The sequence below is a fragment of the Coptis chinensis genome, chromosome 2 (genome assembly GCF_015680905.1).
Source record: "Coptis chinensis isolate HL-2020 chromosome 2, ASM1568090v1, whole genome shotgun sequence".
Taxonomy (NCBI): Eukaryota; Viridiplantae; Streptophyta; class Magnoliopsida; order Ranunculales; family Ranunculaceae; genus Coptis; species Coptis chinensis.
The window spans coordinates 76,262,304-76,281,184 of record NC_141457.1 but is presented as its reverse complement, the minus strand read 5'-3'; the positions used below and the strand labels follow the sequence as shown (position 1 = coordinate 76,281,184).

The 18,881-nt window shown below is 38.2% G+C and overlaps 1 protein-coding gene, 1 long non-coding RNA gene and 2 pseudogenes across 3 annotated transcripts; 3 read left to right on the top strand and 1 right to left on the bottom strand.

The window, feature by feature from the left end:
• The first annotated feature begins 807 nt into the window (after positions 1–807).
• LOC147517904 (putative disease resistance protein RGA3 pseudogene) lies at positions 808–2,261 on the top strand (annotated as a pseudogene).
• A 2,885-nt stretch (positions 2,262–5,146) lies between these two features.
• LOC147517903 (disease resistance protein RGA2-like) lies at positions 5,147–9,480 on the top strand. The gene is made up of 2 exons (XM_086593747.1): positions 5,147–6,908; positions 7,438–9,480. Exons 1-2 carry the CDS (start codon positions 5,456–5,458, stop codon positions 7,971–7,973), a joined length of 1,989 nt encoding a protein of 662 aa, XP_086449873.1. The 5' UTR covers positions 5,147–5,455; the 3' UTR covers positions 7,974–9,480.
• Positions 9,481–11,228: 1,748 nt separating this feature from the next.
• On the top strand, positions 11,229–15,134 carry LOC147517902 (uncharacterized). The gene is made up of 2 exons (XR_015211610.1): positions 11,229–12,190; positions 13,910–15,134. It is a non-coding gene; the product is annotated as an uncharacterized LOC147517902 (long non-coding RNA).
• A 375-nt stretch (positions 15,135–15,509) lies between these two features.
• LOC147517901 (nuclear transcription factor Y subunit C-3 pseudogene) lies at positions 15,510–18,037 on the bottom strand (annotated as a pseudogene). Its single transcript, XR_015211609.1, has 3 exons — positions 17,878–18,037; positions 16,471–17,342; positions 15,510–15,938 (listed from the first exon to the last, which is right to left on the bottom strand). The product of XR_015211609.1 is annotated as a nuclear transcription factor Y subunit C-3 pseudogene (transcript).
• Between the last annotated feature and the right edge of the window lie 844 nt (positions 18,038–18,881).

The following is an 18,881-nucleotide window of genomic DNA, read 5'->3' as shown; positions in this document are numbered from 1 at the left end:
GTTGAAATGATTAAGTACAATGTAAGTAAAACAGGAACCTGTAAGTAAAAATATAAGTTACTGAATATGGAGTATATGGATTATCTATACCTCAGTTCGAAATCTCATCACCAAAGACATTGCTGAAGTTATCTACAGCCCGACCCTTGTTTCTTTGGTGTCTGTTTATTTCTTTTTTTCTATCCTTCTTAGCTAAAATGTTTTCTTTCCTCAGCGGACCAGCAGTAGGGTCTGCCCTGCCCTGTCCCCGAACCCAACCCAACCCCCACCAAGTCAGACGATGGCCATAGATGCTATCTTTTGAAGAGGAGAGTAGGCTTCAAAAAAATAGGCTGGAAATACCAAAGATGTCACAAATGTATACTGTGATTTTAATCCACTTGGCATTGGCCAATTTCATTGTATTGATCTCTGTTCGCAAGTATTGAAAATATCATTAACCTTAGTAGGAAATGCAGGTTTTACCTTCAGGGAAAGTACTAGTTTAAATGGGCAAATTCTACATTGAAGTGACAACACAGGAAAAAGTCTAGGCTATCATATCAATCATCATAAATCGTAGAATGCATCAACAATAATACATCTCCATTGATTGATTCCAACAAAGTAAAGCCACTACCTAATTAATGAACAATAATGCAAGCTTTACTCTTCGAGGTCTTGGTGTTTGCTCTAGATGCTATCAGGTGCTCTTTTTAAAATTCAAGCCCAATAGAAAAGGCTTCATTCCTACTTACTACCATTCTATTTGAAACTTTGCATGCAAAAGAGATTCAGAGGTCTTTACAGTTTTTTTCACAAGAAGCAATGGCATCTACAGCTCTTCAAGTGGTTGTTTCTCCATTTATTGCAGTAGCATATGACAACCTGAGCTCTTTAATCCAGAAGGAAGTTGGCCTGGTATGGGGTGTCCATAGAGAGATGCAAAAGCTTTCCAGCACATTATCAACCATTCGATGTGTACTGGAAGATGCGGAGGAGAAGCAACAAATTGATAAGGCGATAGGGAATTGTCTGTGAAAGCCGAAGGACGCAGCGTATGATGCAGACGACATTCTGGATGAGTGGGCAAATGAGGCTATATGCAACTAGAACAAGTTACAAGAGACAAGACTTGTACCAAACAGGTATGTGACTCTTTCCTGTCCTGCTTCAACATTGAACAAATTAACTTTCGTTGTAACACTGCAAAGAGAATCAATGAGCTTCAAGAGAGATTTGATGACATTGCTGCTGAAAGAGCCAAGTTTCATTTGAGACAGGGCGTTGTAGATAGAAGAGTAGAATTTTTTCTGAATCGAGAAAGTAGTTCAATTTTAACTGAACCACAAGTTTATGGGAGAGATGAAGAGAAAGAAAACATTGTACAGCTTTTGCTAGGCAATGTAGACACTGAAGATCTCTCCATCTGTCCCATACTTGGTATTGGTGGCCTTGTAAAGACTACTGTTGCGCAACTCTTCTACAATGACGAGAGGGTAAAGGAGCATTTTGAGATCAGAATTTGGGTTTGTGTATCTGAAGATTTTGATCTCAAAAGGCTTACAAAGGCAGTTATCGCATCTATGTCAGGAGATTCATCCTGTCTTCGGGACCTTGATACTCTACAGTGTTGCCTTCAAGGGAAACTTACTGGGAAGCGATTTTTACTGGTCTTTGATGATGTATGGAATGAAAACCAGGTGGAGTGGAACAAATTCAAGAATTCAATAAGAGATGGAGCCAGAGGAAGTTCAATTGTGGTAACCACCCGCCTTAAAACAGTAGCATCAATCGTGGGCACATCTCCTGCTATTTCCTTGAAATTTTTGTCTGAAGATGTGTTGTGAATAAATAACTGCGGAAACAACGTTACCCACACCAAACGGATCAATCCTACACAAAGATTGATCTTTCTCAACAGACAAGACTTCAACACCCTCCAAGCAATATCCCAACACTTCTCAATATCAAATAACAAGCATATGAAATAAAAACAATCAATGTAAAAGAAGAACAAACCACAAGACGAGATATATCGTGGTTCGGCAATTTGCCTACATCCACACTGCGAGTTCCAAGCTTTAATAGATGTCCGGAGTAACAGATTACAAGTCTCTCTCAATTCACTCACAAAGAATGAACACTCAACTCACAAAGAATTGTTCTCTTGTAATCACTCTCTTTCTTGGTTTTGGAAAAGTTAGGTTTTCCAAAAGACTAATTTTGTTTTTATACCAAAAACCAAAATTTCGCGGTTACTGTAGCGAAGCCCACTGAGAAAAAGCAGCGGCCCGGCGCGGGCTCTACTGAAGGCTGGCGCTACGGGTTAAAGCCACGAGCTGGTCGCTTTTTCCTTGAGCGCTGGTCGCGCTTAAATTATCGGAGTCATAAGCGCTGAAGTCGTTCTTCTTCCGAAGCGCTGGCGCGCTCTCGAAGCGGAAAAGTAGAAAAAATCCCTTTTTCTACATTCTCCACCTCGGTGAGGTTTTAACACATAAAACCGGGCGAACACATCCAAAGAAGAACACATCCATCCGTAACTTCGCAGCCATAACCGCCTCGAAGGAGCCATGCTCACAAAGAGCTACCCACAAAGAGTCATGCCCACGAAGAGCACGTCATGCCCACAAAGGGCCACCTACAAAGAGTGTCATGCCCACAAAGAGCCACCCACAAAGAGTGTCATGCTCACAAAGAGCCACCCACAAAGAGTGTCATGCTCACAAAGAGCCACCCACAAAGAGTGTCTTGCTCACAAAGAGCCACCCACAAAGAGTGTCATGCTCACAAAGAGCCACCCACAAAGAGTGTCTTGCTCACAAAGAGCCACCCACAAAGAGTGTCATGCTCACAAAGAGCCACCCACAAAGAGTGTCATGCTCACAAAGAGCCACCCACAAAGAGTGTCATGCTCACAAAGAGCACGCCATGCCCACAAAGGCCACGCTTCACGAAAGGCATTATTCAACAATGGATGAGCCTCCACCATTTGTGGAGTACCTCCAACCAATAGAGAACCTCAACATAACCCAAAACCTTTTTGCCCTTAAAGTAATGAAACAAATTCCCAAGTACAAAACTTGTCACGAGACTCCACCATTTTCGCGTATATCCACCGACCAATCTCTCTCAGAATGAGCATCTCTAATCGGCTTCCTTGAAGCTATCTGGCCCATCATCTTCAATATTTAGTGCGTAGGCAACCGAGTCCAGTTGACCATAATGCTTCACTAGCTTATCATGCCCGTACTTCATAACTTGTTTCACACTTCTCTTTGGCTTTGATCTAGTCAAAGCTTGCTGCTCAGGTTGTTGTAACTCTTCTTCTTGTTGAATAGTTCTCTTAAATGTCTCGAAAACTTCATCCTTGGACTTCAAGATATATACCCACACATAGCGTGTATAATCATCAATGAAAGAGACATAATACCGGTTACCTCCCTTAGAAGCCACTCTAGAAGGTCCCCAAACATCCGTATGCACATAATCCAGGATGCCTCTCGTCTTGTGCTTGCTTGTACCGAACTTGACTCTGCACTGCTTGCCATAGACACAATACTCATGAGAATTCCATACTTGGTTTCTCCAAGTCTTTCAGTAGCTCTCGCTTGCACAACTCAGACAATCCCTTTTGGCTCATATGCCCAAGGTGCATATGCCACAATTTTATGCACTCAGAATCATCACTACATGTACCCACTGCTACATCACCTATCACTGTACTACCCAACAAAGTATACAAGTTTCCATGACTTTGACCCTTCATAATGACTAAAGAACCACTAAGGATCTTTAGGACTCCACCATTTCCCACAAAATTGTGGCCTTTGGAATCCAAGGTACCAAGAGAAATAAGGTTCTTCTTTAACTCAGGAACATGCCTCACATCGGTTAAAGTCCTCACTACACCATCATGCATCTTGACCCGTATAGTTCCAATCCCAACCGTCTTACAAGCAACGTCATTGCCCATCAAAACGGAACCTCCACTCAAGTTCTCATAGGTAGCAAACCACTTCCTATTTGGACATGTGGTAGGAACACCGGAATCAAGAATCCACGTGATCGGTCATGTGGTCGCCTTGTGTAGACACCGAAAGACTTACATCATCCCCATCGGGTTCTAAGCAAGACTTGCTTCAATAACATCCTCATTCTCAAACTTACCACTCATCTTGTTACTCTTTTTCGGCTAGAGCAATCACATAAATAATGCCCCCTTTTCTTTGCAATTATAAAGACCGTACATGTTTTAAAGGGTTTTCGAACTACCCTTCCACTTGCTTGTGGAAGTCATCTCATTCGACATCACCCTCGCCATCTTTTCTTTTGCTTCTTTATCAAACTTCTCTACTTTAAATCTAGCATTTGACATCTTGGGAGCCCCTTTTTTCAAGTCACACACAATAACCCAAAAAAATTATCTCACTCAGGAATTTTATCGAACACCTTGTCTACATAAATTTCGAGCACTATGGTTCTTTACCAAAACTCAAAATCCTAGGTCGTATACCTCGCCTCGATACCAATTGTTGTGAATAAATAAGCTGCGAAACAACGCGTTACCCACCAAACGGATCAATCCTACACAAAGATTGATCTTTTCAATGCACAAGACTTCAACACCTCCAAGCAATATCCCAACACTTCTCAATATCAAATAACAAGCATATGAAATAAAACAATCAATGTAAAAGAAGAACAAAACCACAAGACGAGATATATCGTGGTCTACGCAATTTGCCTACATCCACACCGCGAGTTCCAAGCTTTAATAGATGTCGAGAGTAACAGATTACAAGTCTCTCTCAATTCACTCACAAAGAATGAACACTCAACTCACAAAGAGAATTGTTCTCTTGTAATCACTCTCTTTCTTGGTTTTGGAAAAGTTAGGTTTTTCAAAGACTAATTTTGTTTTTATACCAAAACCAAAATTTCGCGATTATTGTAAATGGGCTTCCATCGAGAAAAAGCTCGAGCGCTGGCGCCTTACTCTCTGGAAGCTGGCGCCATGGGTTAAAGCCATGAGCTGGTCGCCTCTTTTCCTTGAGCTGGTCGCTTAAATTATCGGAGTCATGAGCTGAAGTCGCGCTTCCGAGCCGAAGGCTGGCCAGCCGAAGCGTGAAAAGCAGAAAAAATCCCTTTTTCTCTACAAGATGATTGCTGGTTTTTGTTCAAGCAACGCGCATTTGGCACAGGGAACGAAGAAAGCTCAAACTTGGTGAAGATTGGGAAGGAGATTGTCAAAAAGTGTGGAGGTGTACCTCTTGCTGCCAAGGCTTTGGGAGGATTACTGCGATTCGAAAGTAATCAGAACGAGTGGCTCTTAGTGAGAGACAGCGATATTTGGAATTTGCTGCAGAACAATGACAATACCCTTTTACCAGCCCTGAGATTGAGCTACAGTCATTTACCTCCATATTTGAGGCAATGCTTCGCCTACTGTCCTATATATCCAAAAGATTATAGAATGCAAAAGGAAGAAGTGATTCATCTATGGATGGCAAACGGTTTGTTTCAATCCAAAGAAAGAATACAATTAGAAGATACAGCGAATAACATTTTCAATGCATTGTTGTGGAGATCCTTTTTCCAAGATGTAGAGAAAAATGAAGATGGTAACATACTAAGTGTTAGGATGCATGATCTTATACGTGATCTTGCATGTTCTATCATGATGTATGAATGTTCTTCTTTGAAAGGTTGCCAAATAAGAAACGTTCCCAAAGGCACTCGACATTTGTCAGTGACTTTGAAAACGTCTCCCTCATCACCCATTGTTCACTCCATATATCAATCTGCACCTAACATGCGTACACTTATTTTGTTTAACCAAAGGGGAATTGAATTGCCTGCTCACTTCATCTTCTCAACCTTTAAATCCTTACGAGCTCTTAGTCTGGGATGTTCTTATATGAGAACATTACATGATTCCATAAGCAATTTAAAACATTTGAGGTATCTCAAACTCTCTGAGCCTTTCCTACTCACCTCCTTGCCTGAATCCATAAGTTTGCTTAGGAATCTGCAAACTTTGAAGTTAAAGGACTGCTTTAATCTTCAAACATTACCCAAAGACCTGAGAAACCTGAGCAGCCTTAGACACCTAGATATCAGGGGATGTCATAGATTAACTCAAAAGCCAAGTGGGTTGGGGCAACTGACTTGCCTCCAAACCTTAAGTGTCTTCATTGTGAGCTCTGATACTGGACGACATGTCAAAGAGTTGCAAGGACTTGAGCATCTTAGAGGGGAACTAGTTATAAAAGGGCTTGAAAATGTTAGAAGTTCAAAATATGCTAAAGAAGCCAATTTGACGAGAAAACAAAACCTTCATTCGCTGGGTTTAGCCTGGTCGGATTCCCATCTGGAAGAAGAAAATGACACTGATGTACTCGAAGGTCTTCAACCCCACCAAAATACAAGAAGATTGTCTCTAACAAGGTTTCTAGGAGTTACATTTCCAAGTTGGTTGGATATTTCCGTCCTTCCAAACTTGGTTGAACTCTCGCTCTCCAGTTGTAACAGGTGCGAGTACCTACCTTCATTGGGTAAACTACCTCTCCTAAAGACACTTCGTTTGCATGCAATGTATTCTGTGAAAGTCATTGATAGCGAAGGCGTGGTGAATGGATTCCCCTCACTTGAAGAACTCGAATTAGATGACATGCCTAAATTGGAGGAATGGTCTTCAATGAAGGAGAAGGGTGGGGTGCAAGTAATTCTGCTCCCTTCGCATAAGAAACTGAGCATTCAGGAATGCCCTTTGTTGAATAGACTCCCATTGTCATCATCTCTTGAACATTTGGTTGTGAAATGCTGCACTGATATGGTTGTTAGAGTGTGTGGACCGAAAAAGAGGAATAGTCCCACATTGAACAAGAAAGGAGTTCATCTTGATAAAGTGGGAAGGTCACTAACTAGTACTGAGGCCTTTAGGATAAAACCCCACACCCATGGCCAAGATGTGGCCCAATCTCAATGGGTGGTTAAGTAGAGGACAATATCGGTACTAGTTATTCCATGGGAGCGGAGGCCCAGGCCTAGTGGGTGTGCCCAAGTCCTAACAACTGGTATCAGAGCCGATGGTTCGGCAGGGACAAAAGCACTGATCATGCAGAATCAAGAGATGAAATCATTCAAGCCGGAGCGCCAGTGAAGGCCACCTTCCTCAGAGGCTCAGACACATCAGAGCTCTGGCATTGGATCGTGCTCGATGATGAACGAATGGAGTCCCTTGGAGTTCGGTCCAAGGTGGAGATTGTTAGAGTGTGTGGACCGAAAAAGAGGAATAGTACAGAGACATTGAACAAGAAAGGAGTTCATCATGGGTTGATAAAGTGGGAAGTTCACTAACTAGTACCGAGGCCTTTAGGATAAAACCTCACACCCATGGCCAAGATGTGGCCCAATCTCAATAGCTGGTTAAGTGAAGGACAATATCGATACTAGTTATCTCATGGGCGCGGAGGCCTAGGCCTAGCGGGTGTGCCCAGGTCCTAACAATAGTACTACAGACAATATTGGAAAATCTACATTGTCTTTCTTCTCTTACAATCTCTGGTTTTGTAAAGCAAATCTCTTTCCGAGAAGGAATGTTAAGAAATCTCACCACCCTTCAAACACTGTCCATTAGTTCGTGCAAGAAGCTTAAGACCCTTCTGACAGGAGTGGAAAATATCAGTAGACTTACTTGCTTGGAAATCTCGTATTGTGCGGGGCTGGTTTCCTTGCCAAAGGAACTGAGTAACCTATCCTCTCTCAAAGTTCTCGAAGTTAGATACTGCCATGACCTCAAGTTTTTGCCAGAATTCCCACAGAGTTATCTTAGAGATTTGAACGTCTATGGCTGTTCTAGTATGACTAGCTTGTCAGAGGGGCTGAAGTATCAGACAACTCTCCAGAATTTAGATATTTTCGATTGTCCGAAACTGGATTACTCAATAGTGAAATTTCAGTACCTTGTTTCACTTCAAAGATTAGAGTAGGGGGATTACTGGAGTTTTCATTGCTCGATGGGATACAACATGTTTCTAGGCTTCAAAGATTGCACATATCGGACTGTCCTGCATTGATTTCTATACCGGAGTGGATAGAGAGTCTCACAAAACTTTAGTCTTTGTATATATTCCACTGCAAAAATCTTACATTCTTGCCAGAAGGACTGCAGCATCTCACAAATCTTACATGTCTATGGATTAAAGCCTGCCATCCAGAACTACACAGGCACTGCAAGAAGGAAAAGGGGGAGGACTGGCACAAGATCGCCCACGTTCCAAATCTTACAAACTCTCAACATTTTGGTAACCAAAACATTTTTCTCCCAACATTTTTTTTTTTTTACCAAGTGGAAATTTTATTGATAATCATAACGAGTTTTACAAATAATTAGGACAAGTGTGCAACAAGGTGTGCCGCAAGTCCTTTATAAATAACAAATAATTATGACAAGCGTGCAACAAGTTGCGCCGCAAGTCATTTATAAATAACAAATCCTATCCTTCTAAAAACAAGCTCGTTAAAACCAATTATTATAACGTTGTGAGTGCCAACTAGCAAAGTTTGTAAAACCTCTAGGTGATGATACCAGAGGTCTGCCCTACACCGCACCAATGAGTGATGACACCAGATGATACCGCCGCACCAATGAGCTATTGATCTCGTTTAAAAAACTTTCTGAAGTCTCTTGAGGAGGTTAGCCTTACAAGCTTCCTCATGTTTCTCTATCTTCCCTAGCACTACTCTCTTAGCTATTTCTCCCACCTCAAAGTCACCATTCCCCCACTCTACCAACGGAAAGACGCCAGTTATATTAACACATACATGTTTTCCCTCAGACCAACTATAAATCAAGACATCCGTAGGCCGAAGTGTCGATCTACCCTCATTCGGATCAATGAGAAAGTTAATAGGAGCATCTTTCTACACTTGTATCCCAACCCCTTTAAAATGCATCACATAAAATGTCTCTAACATAATCATGTCGGTATTTAAAACCGGAAAAATGTCTACAACGTGATGCATGGTCTCTATAAGCATCTAGTATGCTCTTTTTGCATACAGAGGACCACCATCAGAGTACAAAAGAATCATAAGAAGGTATCGGAGAATAGCACGATACTCCACCTGTAACATACGCTGTCCAAATCCCTCTATTGGGATAGCAAGTAGGAAATATTTTGCATGTTCAGACTACAAACACCCAATGACTACTTTCTGACAAGCAAATAACTCAAACTCCCTCTCAAGACCTACAACAATCTTATCGTAGAAAGTTTCACCAAAACTTTTTGGGGTTTTGAGGAGACGGCAGCATTCATAGTAAGAGAATTAAGATCAAAATCGGGTAGACGGAGACACAATGCACTGCTAGTATCATTAAGAATCTCACCCATAGGCATCGGCCACAACTCCTAAAAATGTGGTTCTAAAGTCTGAAACCGAGATGCAACAAAAGCTGTAGAATTTCATATTAGTAGTGATGCTAGGAGAGTTATGACATTGATATAATGAGAGAAAACCAAGAAGAATAAGAATTTAGAAGAGAGTAGGCTAGAATAATAAGGTTAGAGTTCTTGGATTGATTGTTTTCTACCCAGAGTTACATACTTATACTAAACTAAAAACATGATAATAGAAACTACTAGATATGGATGTCCACACTTATAGAAATGTGGGACTTTCCATATTTGACATATTCTAATACTGACATATTCTAATACTCCCCCTCAAGCTGTAATGCCGCAAACTTGCAAATTGCAGCTTGAATGGTAGAAAGAAAAGATAAGAATATAGCTCTCCCTTTCGTATAGAACTGTCTTTAGTTGAAGAACTCGAACAACTGTTGAGACGTTCTGGAAGTGAAACTGTTGGTTTAGGCAATGGCAAACAATAACACTGATTTGATGTGAGCCTATTGGTTGCTAATGCCAATATCATTGTTGAAGTCTTGCATAACATAAATTGCAAACAATAACACTGATTTTATGTGAGCTTCTTGGCTGCTACTACCAATATCACTATTGAAGTCTTGCATAACATAAATTGCAAACAATAACACTGATTTGATGTGAGCTTTTTGGCTACTACTACCAATATCACTGTTGAAGTCTTGCATAACATAAATTGCAAACAATAACACTGATTTGATGTGAGCTTCTTGGCTGCTACTATCAATATCATTATTAAAGTCTTGCAAAATACTGTTCTGGGTACTCCTGAATACTGAAACATGAGTGTAGTTTAGGCTTGACTGCTACCTGCAAAAAAGTGAGTTTGCCAAGACATGATGGAATATGGAGACATGAGTACTCTTCCACATACATCTCCATATTCTCCTTGCCTTATATACTACTCAATGTCCTCATATCTCCATATTCTCCCCCTCAAGTTGGAATATACAAGACGGAGTTGGAACATACAAAGGTTTGTCTATTCCGACTTGAACTGAGCACCGAGCATCGCTGCGGCATAAAAGGAATAAAAAAAATGATAACCCCAAACATGATGAGGATAACAATAAAATGCGAACTGGATAACCCCAAACATGATGAGGATAACAAAAAAACGCGGACAGAATAACCCCAAACATGATAAGGATAACAAAAAAAAAACGCGGACTAGATCTAACCCCGAACATGATGAGGATAACAAAACCAGATCACAACACCCAACAAACCTATAATCAAACTTCATATCAAAACTAGTTGATAATATGTATCTGTTGGCAAGAATAATTCCTCGTGAGATAGAGGTCATGTGCCTCTATAATACTTCAAACAAACAACTTGACCATGTTCTAGAAACTGAGACAGAAGACGTCATCAATATCAACTGCACGGAATCTAGAAACCCAAACATCCATAACGGCATACAAACAATATGACCCCTCCAATCCTGGACGAGAGTGTAAACTACCTTCCAAAGACTTGATACTTCAAAAAATCTCGGAACCTGATGTGCGGAGGCTAGAGCGAGTCTTGGCGCCGTCAAAGGTATATTGAGAGCACGCTATCCTCTACTCTTCCAACTTCCGATTTCTTTGCGGCGTTGCCCTTGGCCCTGGCTATACTTGAGCACACGTGCCCTCTTCTCTGAATAAAAAACAACGAACAATACTGAAACCAACCTTTGGCATGCGCGCCTAGCAAAAGGCTTAGACTAAGCGCATGCGTGCCTCGTCCAATACTAACTTCAGAGACTCCATGATACAGAGAGGTTGTGCCCCTCTTATCAATACTAAAACAGAGAGATTGCGGAAGACGTAGACTGCGAAAACGAAACAATACTAAAAAACCAATACTGAGAAACTTCAGATCTCTCTCCTAGCATTCTTCAAACAAACTTTAAACACCAGCGAAATCTTGAAAACTTACTTCGAACCATAGAGAATAATAAGATGAGAGATTCCGGAACTCATAATACTTAAACATGACAATAAACAGTGCGATGAATAGTATTGCCGGTAAACAGTGCTGTGAATAGTACCGCCGGTGAACAGTGAAAGATTGAAACTTCAATTAAGATATAAGACCTTCTTCTTGTGAGAAAGCTTGAAACTTAACTTGAATACTAAAAAACTGAAAAAGATTTTTTTTTTTTTTCTTCTTCTTGTATACTAATTTTATGAGATACCTCTCCTAGCATACCACTAAACTTATATTTGAACATAATGCTCTAATACCATGTAGAATTTCATATTAATGGTAATGCTAGGAGAGTTATGACATTAATATAATGAGAGAAAACCAAGAAGAAAAAGAATTTAGAAGAGAGTAGGCTAGAATAATAGGGTTAGAGTTCATAGATTGATTATTTTCTACCCAGAGTTACATATTTATACTAAACTAAAAACATGATAATATAAACTACTAGATATGGATATCCACACTTACTTATACTAAACTAAAAACATGATAATAGAAACTATTAGATATGGATGTCGACACTTATAGAAACGTGAGACTTTCCATATTGGACATATTCTAATACTGACATATTCTAATAAAAGGCAAATATACTTGTTTAGTTAGTGTAGGGTGGTTCAAAATTTCAAAATTTCTGTTATTAGTTATGATTTTCCAAGTTAAGGTCTACCAAGTTCTGAACACTAATGTTTAAAATGGAAAAGCAGAGGAAAAGGGAGAAAAGAAAGACGGTAATTTGAACGCATGCTTTGGCCGGAGGAGAGTGAGCATATCAACATGTATATATCTACTATCTATATACTAAAGCAGAGACCTCTAATAGAGGATTTTCTCTCTCCTATGTGGCACTCTAATATGAGAGTTAGTTTTTTTTTTTTTTTTTTTTTGAAACTCTAATATGAAAGATAATCTTTTCTAATAGCCTATAATCCCACGTACATAGAACCTCTTTGAAGAGTTTGAGTGTATTTCTAATTCTTATATTTGGAGAGTTGGAGTGTATTACAACTTCTTATATATTTGATCAGATAAACATAATTGCTAAAAAATAGGTGATTTATAAAAGGTAATTTCCTATTACGAATCAAACATTTTTAGTGTTCCAATTCTTATATATATATTTGATCAAATAAAAAAAATTGCTAAAAATATGTGATTTGGCAAATCATACAATTTTAATAAGCACCGACTTATTTCGAATATATCCTTAACACTGACTCAAAACACAGTTAAAAACAATTATATAAAAAATAACATCACAAAATATATAATGGAAATTTTTAAAAAAAAATAACGGCAAAGCAATAATGACAAATATTTTAAAAAATATATAATATTGAATGAAACTAACGTAAAAAAACAATTAATGGGGAACCGAAAACTGGATGCAAATGCATCAAACTATAACCTCAAATAATATTTAACAGAAAATCGAAAACTGGATGCAAATGCAAGTATTAAATTAATCTTAAAAAATAATTAATAGAAAATTGGAATATGAATACAACTGCATTAAACTAACCTCAAAGAATAATTAACAGAAAATCAAAACTTTGATACAAATACATCAAACTAACATAAAAAAATAATTGTCGGAAAATCGGAAACTGGATGCAAATGCATTGAGCTAACCCTCAAATATTAAATTAATGGAAAATCGGAAACTGGATGCAACTGCATTGAACTAACCTCGAAGAAAAATTAATTATAAATTAGAAACATGATGCAAATGTGTGGAACTAATCTTAAAAATTAATTAACGGGAAATCGGAAACTAGATGCAAATTCAATTTTATCAAATAATAAACGAGAAATCAGAAACTAGATGAAAATGCATTAAACTAATCTCACAAAATAATTAATGAGAAATAAAAAACTGGATGCAAATGCATTGAACTGACCTCAAATAACAATTGACAGGAAATTGAAAATTAGATGCAAATGTATTGAACTAATCGAAAAGAATAATTAACAAGAAATCAGAAACTGGATGCAACTACATTGAACTGATCTCAAAAAATAAATAACGGGAATTAGAAATTGGATGCAACTGCATTGAACTAACCTCAAAATATAAATAATGAAAAATCAGAAACTACATGCAAATACATTGAACTAACCTCAAAACATAGTTGGGTTATATTGTGGTAATATCTCGATAAGTATAGTTTTGCATTTAAAATGGTGTTTATCTTATCTCTTCCCGTATGATTGGGAACTCCAAGATTTTGAGTTCATTATCATACATTTTGTTTACAAAATATATATGTGATCCCGTATGTATGTTCAATAAAAATATATTCTGATTCAAAAATTTGTGTAAAACATTTTGTGAAAACCTTTTCAGCACACAAAATATTTAATAGATCCGGGGCGTATGCCCGGGTCCAAAATCTAGTCTTATCTACTTTACCAATTTCTTTTGTTTTCTTTGAACTGTCTTCCACTCTTGCGTCTTGCAATTAACATCTCTCGCCACTGTTATTCTGTTATTTCAGAAGTTACGCTCCGGTTTTCAGTCAAAAGTGAATGATCAACTACTCTTCACGCTTTCAATGCGCGCAGGTGGAGCAGCAAAAGTAATCCAAAAGTACTAGTGTTGCTGCCTTTTAGAGGGTTATTTGCGAGCTACAAGTGCTTTGGTCCTTTTGCGCGGCAGATTGGAAAGTTTGGTCGAAGCAGACAAAAACAACTGATTTTTGGGACGTTATGGTCGTTACCAGAACTACACGTCTACACTGCATGTGCTTGTTGGAATCTTTTTTTTTATAGGAGTTTGTTGGAATCAATGAGCTTATATACTAGGTGTTGTTAGCAAAGAGAGTGAGGTGTTAATAACCTCATGTAGTAGCCGGAGTCTGGAGAAGCATATTTTGTTAATTAGTACTGAAATTTTACAGTCTACTCATAAAAGGGCGACTCAATACTTTTTCTTGCAAGTCTCTTGAAATGATTCCCTCACTACACACGCCACGCCATGTTTCATGTATAATCAAATATTCACTGTGTTTCGTCAAATATTTACTTCTCTTTGTTACTCCTCTACTTTACTTTTTGTCTTCTTGAGCCTGGCAACCACCTTTCTGCCATAGTTAGTTATGAGACTTGAAGTTCAGCAAGGCTGACTATCAATTTGGTCATCCCATCCTGCTGCTGACTTGCTGTTTTGAAATGAAGTTCCGATCCACTGACCAATACCGCCTCCGTATTGTGGGCTGCTACTTGAGATTTCGTTATACATGTGCCAGTCCATCTTAATGCCATGTCTTCGCTGTTTGAACTAGAAAAAGCATAAATGCTAATGCAGAAGCATGGCAATATACTTGGTGCCTTCCAACTGATTCATGTGAGATCTAAAATTCAAGCTTAAATATCAGGAAAGGGGCTCCTCCCACTCACACGCCCCCAATTTTAAGGTTGGGATCACATACCACAAGTTTCTCTCACCAGAGTTGCCCCCAAGTTTTAGGTTGGAACTACATATAGTACATACCACAAATTCTTCTATTGTCCGTACGTCAGAGAGGAGGAAAATAATTAGCTCCGTTGGTGCCTATGCTCTCTTTACTTGATAAATTGGCACTAGCGAAAACAAGAATGAACCAACACCGAATTTGATTAATACGGGAGCTGAGCAGAGCGGAAGGAGTAAGAAAGATTCTGAAACTATCGACTATTGCCATTGGAGGTGATGACAGTGTCCACATATATAACCTAGCACTGGTGCATCGTAAAGACTTCAGCTATCTCCAGCTGTTTCTTTCCTCTAGGTTGTTTCCATTTATTTTTAACATTTTTCTTCCCTACTATTCGGTCAATTTTTTTCAAAGAAATTGAAATGTTGCACAGCTTCAACAGATTTAGATCCTAATTTAGAAGTTGTACTCTTCTCTACCAATGACATGTTTAAAAGTGAATCATAAAGTAGGGATCCTATGCATGTAACCTTCAGGAACCAAAACACGAATAGACGAGCTAGGCATCCTATGCATGTCAAAAGAAGTAAATATAAGCAAAAACTTAACGTTTAAAAGTGTATAGAATAACAGCAACTAAATTAAAAACACAAATAATACAAAGGATAAAGCACGAATATGGTTGGTATGTTCAAGGGTTAATCGCACTTTATTACAGTATTTATTGCATCCATACATTGCAAAATTATAACAGGGCAAGGCTTCTACAAAGATCAGTCATTTTCATTCTTTAACAAGACTTAATATTGATAATAGCTTTAAAATTCAGATCTTAATCTAAGAAAGAAAAAAAATGGACAACAAGGCATGTCACTAAGAAATAAAGATTCAAATGTCTATGACGAAAATAAGGAACATAGTACATACTGATTGGGTAAGTGTAAGCTTTCTTGTTCTATTAATAGAACTAACTGAATAAGTCTTGTCAATAAAGAGATTAGGGGAACAGCAGCCAGAAATTGCACCCACAACAAATCCTCTCTTGTTTTCCAGATTGCGTCTTCATCAGACCCCTTGACCAAGTCCCTAAGAAACTCGCAGACTAAAAAATCTGCAAATTCATTTAGAAGATAATTAGAAGATAAAACAGAAAATAAGATGGCTGAGTAGAACATTAATTCCAAGATTGAAAACCAAATTCACTATTCTACAATCGTTCTTTTTGAAGTATAAAGCCAAAAGTGAGAATGGGACACAGGATGTTTGATGGGAAAAATACATCTACAATATTATTCCCTTTTAGGACAATACCCAACATTTAAGCCCTTTTGTAGAAAGAGTAAAGCTCCGATCACAGATGTTTTTCTAACAGTTAGACCTGCTAGGGGAGCGATCATGTTTTATTCAAACTCCGCAGTAATTCTACTATCTACTTACAAAAAAAATTATAACCACCTACAACTAGAAGTTTTTACTTTTTGGTTTTGTGTATGTAGATTTGTGCGACAGATATTTTGTATCCATGATGAATCTGATAAGAGCATCCATACTACTGTTACAAGCTGGTAAAAAGTGACAGCAGTGTTTAAAGATACATATATACTGACAAAGATGCTAATACCAAGACCAAGTTATTAACTTACATAAACTTCAGATTTGCCAGGCTAAGCTGCTACCCTCCCTGCTCAAGAGTCTTCAGGTTGTTGCTGCTGTTGTGGCTGAGGCCACATCTGTGGAGTCATGTATGGGAGAGGTTGTTGGCCATACATCGATTGATCCACCACAGGTTTACCCACAATCATCCCTGTAGTACCAACCTGTGGAGGATGTTGAGGTGGCATATAGTAGTAAGGCAGTGGGTCAGCTGGACCTCCTACAGGGACAGCACCTCCTCTTGGGATTGAGGGAAGTACCTCGTCTTTCAGATCCTCCCTTGGCACTATGTCAACCAGGAAATCAAATATATCAGTCCTTGTAATTGCTGCTGCAATGTCGTTCTTCTGGAGGGTCCTTCTTTTGTTCTCCTCCGTGTGGTTCCATGATCGGAGTGTTAACTCCAAAATGAACATCTCACATGCCCTGGCAAATATAACTGGAGCCTCCGCTGATATCATCCTCACATCTTCATCTGCTTTCATTATTTTCTTAATTCTTGCCAATGGCAGGCTGTGGTTCTTGAAATCAATTGTCTGCTCAATTTCCTGGTACTGGTTTGCCCAGAAGGTCTGGAGTTGTTGCTGCAATTGTTGCTGTTGCTGTAGGTGGATGTGCTGATACGCCAGTTGGTTCTGTGCAAGTTGAGCCTGGGAAGCATTGAAACCTGTGGGCTGACCAGTACTCTGAATAGTTACTCCTGACGTGGCAACAGAACCAGGAGGGTTGCCCACAATCATTTGGTTAGCTTGATATGTGGTTGCCCCATATGGCATTTGAGCTGCATTGCTTACAACCCCCATGACTGGCGGTTGTCCATGACCTTGCTGATCCATTATCTTCTAACTATGCTTACGCTTCCCTTTAAATGCAAACAAAAAAAGGCAAAGAAACAATCAAACAAATGAATAATTCCAAACCTATACGCAAAACAATCTCACATATTTTTTATACAACAACAAATATATATACAAATAAAAAAAGTATATGCTTCCATCAGTAGCACAACATCCACATTCACCTACTATTACTACTAATCCTATCCCATATTCCACATTCATAGCTATATAAAAACACTTACGGCCAGTTACGCCTACAAATAACACATACGAAACCAAAAAAAGAAACAACATAAAAGTCTAAACATCTCAAATTACTCTATATCCATATCATACATCTAAAAAACCCATAGCAAAACATATAAATACACACAATTTAATTCAAATGACCAAATCCAAGATCAATCAAAATCAAACAGACAACAACAGATCTAAAAACAACTCATATTTCAACAAATTAATAATAGTAATAAAAACAATTATGAAAACTGCAAACAATTACGATTAAAACATAGAAATTAAGCCATAATATATAGAAATTGAGTGCAAAGATGGAACCTTTATGCAAAAGAAGTGTGTTAGGGGATTGTTTGGGAAATTGGAAAACGAGATAATTGAGCAAACTTAGAAAAAGAGGAAAGGAGGTTGGGGTTCGTTATGACAAAAGGCAAAAAAAATAACTTTTTTATGACGTCTTTGTCCTTTGTTCGTTATTATTTGGACATTATTGTCATGATCTGGTGGTCCTAGCTTTTTATTAAACGACACGTGTTGGTTTACTTTTGTTTGCATGAAGTTTCGTTTGTTGTTTAGTTGGTTAAAAAAGTTGGGTAATGGATTGTGTTGTTGTCACGGACCTAGAATAATGATTACGTGGACTTATATCACTTTTTAAAGGTAGTTTGGAATTTTGGATTAGGATAAAATAAAATTGCTAGAACCTGCAAGCATCTCCTCGATATATCACTTCGTTAACAATTTCTATCCTCTCTATTTCTATCTTTAGATATATATTATAGTTATACCATTTTTAGATATATATTATAGTTATACCCTCTTTGTTCTATTTTTCAAGGCTTTAGATAGTTTTCAATTTTTTTATAAACTCTAATACTAATCACAAAAAAAAAAAAAAAATCAAATTAAGAGTTCTCATTATTCATGTAATGGGGTTCAACAAGGAATCCCACAAAAACACTATTTCTCAATTTTTCTTTTAAATTAGAAATTTTAGCTAGATAAATCCTAAAAAACCCACATAGAAAATAACCCCAAAGAAACAAAACCCCCATATTAGAGAGTTACAAGATTTTTATTTTTTTTTTGCACTAAAAATTATTGTTAACAAAGTTTGATCAATTATAAACGAGTTTCGAGTACCCAACTTTTAAGTTCTAACAGTAATAGGTAAAGCTATACTCTCTTGGCTCTATTTTTCAAGGCTTCACAGAGTAAACTCTAATACTAATTACAACAACAACAACAACAACAAAAAAAAAAAAACGAATTCCAAATTAGGAGTTTCCATTATTCATGTAATGGGGGTTCAATAAGGAGTCCCA